This window comes from Aspergillus nomiae, assembly GCF_001204775.2.
Source record: "Aspergillus nomiae NRRL 13137 chromosome Unknown contig00800, whole genome shotgun sequence".
Lineage (NCBI taxonomy): Eukaryota > Fungi > Ascomycota > Eurotiomycetes > Eurotiales > Aspergillaceae > Aspergillus > Aspergillus nomiae.
The window spans coordinates 1-2,714 of NW_015378855.1; the positions used below are offsets into that span (position 1 = coordinate 1).

General features: G+C 50.0%; 1 protein-coding gene across 1 annotated transcript; it reads right to left on the minus strand.

Moving 5' to 3' along the window:
• Positions 1-687: 687 nt before the first annotated feature.
• On the minus strand, positions 688-2,497 carry ANOM_011612 (putative rhamnogalacturonase; the record flags this gene model as incomplete). The annotated part of the gene is made up of 6 exons (XM_015556868.1): positions 688-776; positions 874-1,387; positions 1,450-1,584; positions 1,646-1,853; positions 1,920-1,998; positions 2,065-2,497. The coding sequence occupies 6 exons, from the start codon at positions 2,495-2,497 to the stop codon at positions 688-690; spliced, it is 1,458 nt and encodes a 485-aa protein (XP_015400847.1).
• Positions 2,498-2,714: the final 217 nt, after the last annotated feature.

Below are 2,714 nucleotides of genomic sequence, written 5' to 3' on the forward strand. Positions count from 1 at the left end.
GGGGGGAGGGGGGGGGTTTATACTCGGGGGCCTGGGAGCCTGGTTGCCTTGGGCATTTATATACCGTATGGGTGTTCGAGTTAGCACCCTATAACAAGTTGGTGAGTGTCTTTTGCTATCTCTCCAACCGACCAGAGTGTGCGAATGTGTCGTTACTTCCTCCCGACTGTGTGGTTATGGAATTAGAAGCTAGATACTAGATACATAAAAAGTATTATTCCTATGTCCCTCAGGATTCACAAGCAGAGGGCGTTTCGCCTACTATGTGCACTTCCGCCAACGTTCTTGAGGGTATACTATTTACACTCCCAAAGAACCACAGCCCGGATTACATGTCATATATCGAGATCAAACGTACTGTACATGTAAAGGCATGGCGTCTGCTCGAACGTGAACGTCATGTCTATATGTGCGCATAATCTCTATGTACTCGATACTCTATAGTAAATATAAACAGAATTATCTCAAGAACACTGACCCTGTACTCCTAAGTCTGAGTAGCGTTTTTTGCGTCTTATTGGCTAGAAATTCTTATTGGTAAGATGAAGTTCACTCTTCACCTGCACCCGCTTTTGCCCTCTATGAGTCTGCCATAGCATAACAGTCCACAAGATTCAACACACCACCACTCTACTATACCTATACACCCCTCATTCCCCATTCTGGCATAGAAGCTCAACAATACCCTCAAAAGCTCCCCCAATAATGCAAATCATAGTCCACCCCACCAGGCCTCCACAAAGGCGAAGGCGTATAAACTGGGATGGGCGAAGCCGCTACACACAGTTAGCATTCCACACCAAGCCAAACCCCCAATAACAAGAAACAAGACAGTCGATATGAAAATGAACTAGAAAAGAAGAGAAAACTCACTCCCAAACCCGGTACTCGGGGCCGCCCAAGCTGGCAACCCAGGCTTCACCCACCCCGTCGGCGTCTCGGTCACTGTAACAGTCCTCGTATAAGCCGTAGGCACGTCACCCAGCGGCTCAATCCCATCATTAACCCCGTAAGTGTCACCCCCGGTCCCAAAAACATTACTGATCTTGTTGACCACCGCATCCCCCGACTCAGTCCACACTGAAACATCCTCCACCGTCACATTCGTCGCAAAGGTCAGATCATTCGCAATCAGGTACAGCGGGGGCCGCTTCGCGCCGTCGGCGACAGAGCCGGTCACGTTCCGGAAGACGATATTGCTGAGTGTGACGGCGCCGGTGTCGGGGGTGAAGGTGTTCTGCCAGTATTGGTTGATGTTGAGGCCGTAGAGACTGGCCTTTGATCGGAAGTTTTCGAACGTGATGTTGGTCACGTAGCCTGAGCCGCCGGGGTAGGTTTTGATGAAGGCTATGTTGTTGCCTTGCAGGATGCTTATGTTTCTGGCGACCTGTTTCGTGATTAGTATCGTTTAATTGGGGAATGGGGGTTATAGGAATTTGGGGGGTGTACGATGTTGGAGATCTCGGCGGAGACGTTGAGACTGCCGATGGAGAGTCCGGAGCCTGCTTGGTTGCAGACTAGGTTTTCGATCAGGGCGTGGTGGGAGGGGCTTTTGACAGAGACGCATTCGTCGCGGTTTGTTACCTTGAGTATTGCCTTAATGGACGGTTCTTAGATGGGGGGGTGAGTGGGATGGGGTGTATACTTCGTTGTCATGGATGTAGTAGTTCGTCCCGATTGCGTCGATACCGTCGTAGCTGCCCAGGTTGGCTCCTCGGATCGTGAGATGGTACGCTTCGACGTTCACGGCGAAGTCTAAAATAATATGGAACTTGGGACTGTCGACCAGGATCAGGTCATGGACAGAGGCGTTTGTCGGAGAGATCAAGCGGACGAGACGGGGTCGATCTGTGCTATAGTCTCATTAGATCCATCGATCCAGGACCACCGGACATCTTGAAGTAGATGAATCCTCATACTTATTCAAATTCCGATACAAATACCCCTGTCCCTGAAATGCGCCCAATCCATTGGAAGAATAAAACTCGAAATCAACGGCTACACAACACCATCAGCCTCTATCCACACACATTTATACCACCGCAAGATGCAAAAGACACTCACCATTAACAATCACCAAAACATCTAACAAAAACTTATGGTCACCCTCTCCATTGATAGTCGCATTGAGCAAGTCAACACCAGCAAAGCCCTGGAGGATTAACGAACGCTCAATTTCCCAGTTCCCGCCGTACGCGGCCGTGATCAATCCGTCCAGCTGGAAGGCCCAGTTTGTGGCATTGCTGAGCACCACGCCCCGGTTGAGCAGGTACTGGCCTTCTGGGACCACGAGTCGACTTCCTGGGTTGGGGCGGACGCAGTCGTTGAAGGTTGTTTCGAGAGCCGTGGAGATGTCTGTGCTGTTATCGGCGACTGCGCCGTAGGATAGAATGTTGCATTCGGTGGTCTTTTCGGAGAGAGGCGTGGTTGGGCCTACAGGGCCGATGAGTTGGCCTACGGTGAGGGTGGAATAGAGGAGTAGGAGAAATGGGCGCATTATTGGTGGTTTGGGTCTTGGTGCTGGGCCTCAATGCAATGGGAGATTGTTGTCGGCTCTGGAGCGCGAGTTTTATAGTTGTGGATGGTTTTCATATTATTAATTGAAATTAATATATACATCTCAAGGTACTATACACGAATTGCGACATGATACTGTGGTTTGGAGTATTCGGAGCATACTCTGACTCCGTGTTAGGGCTACACTTGCTATTTTG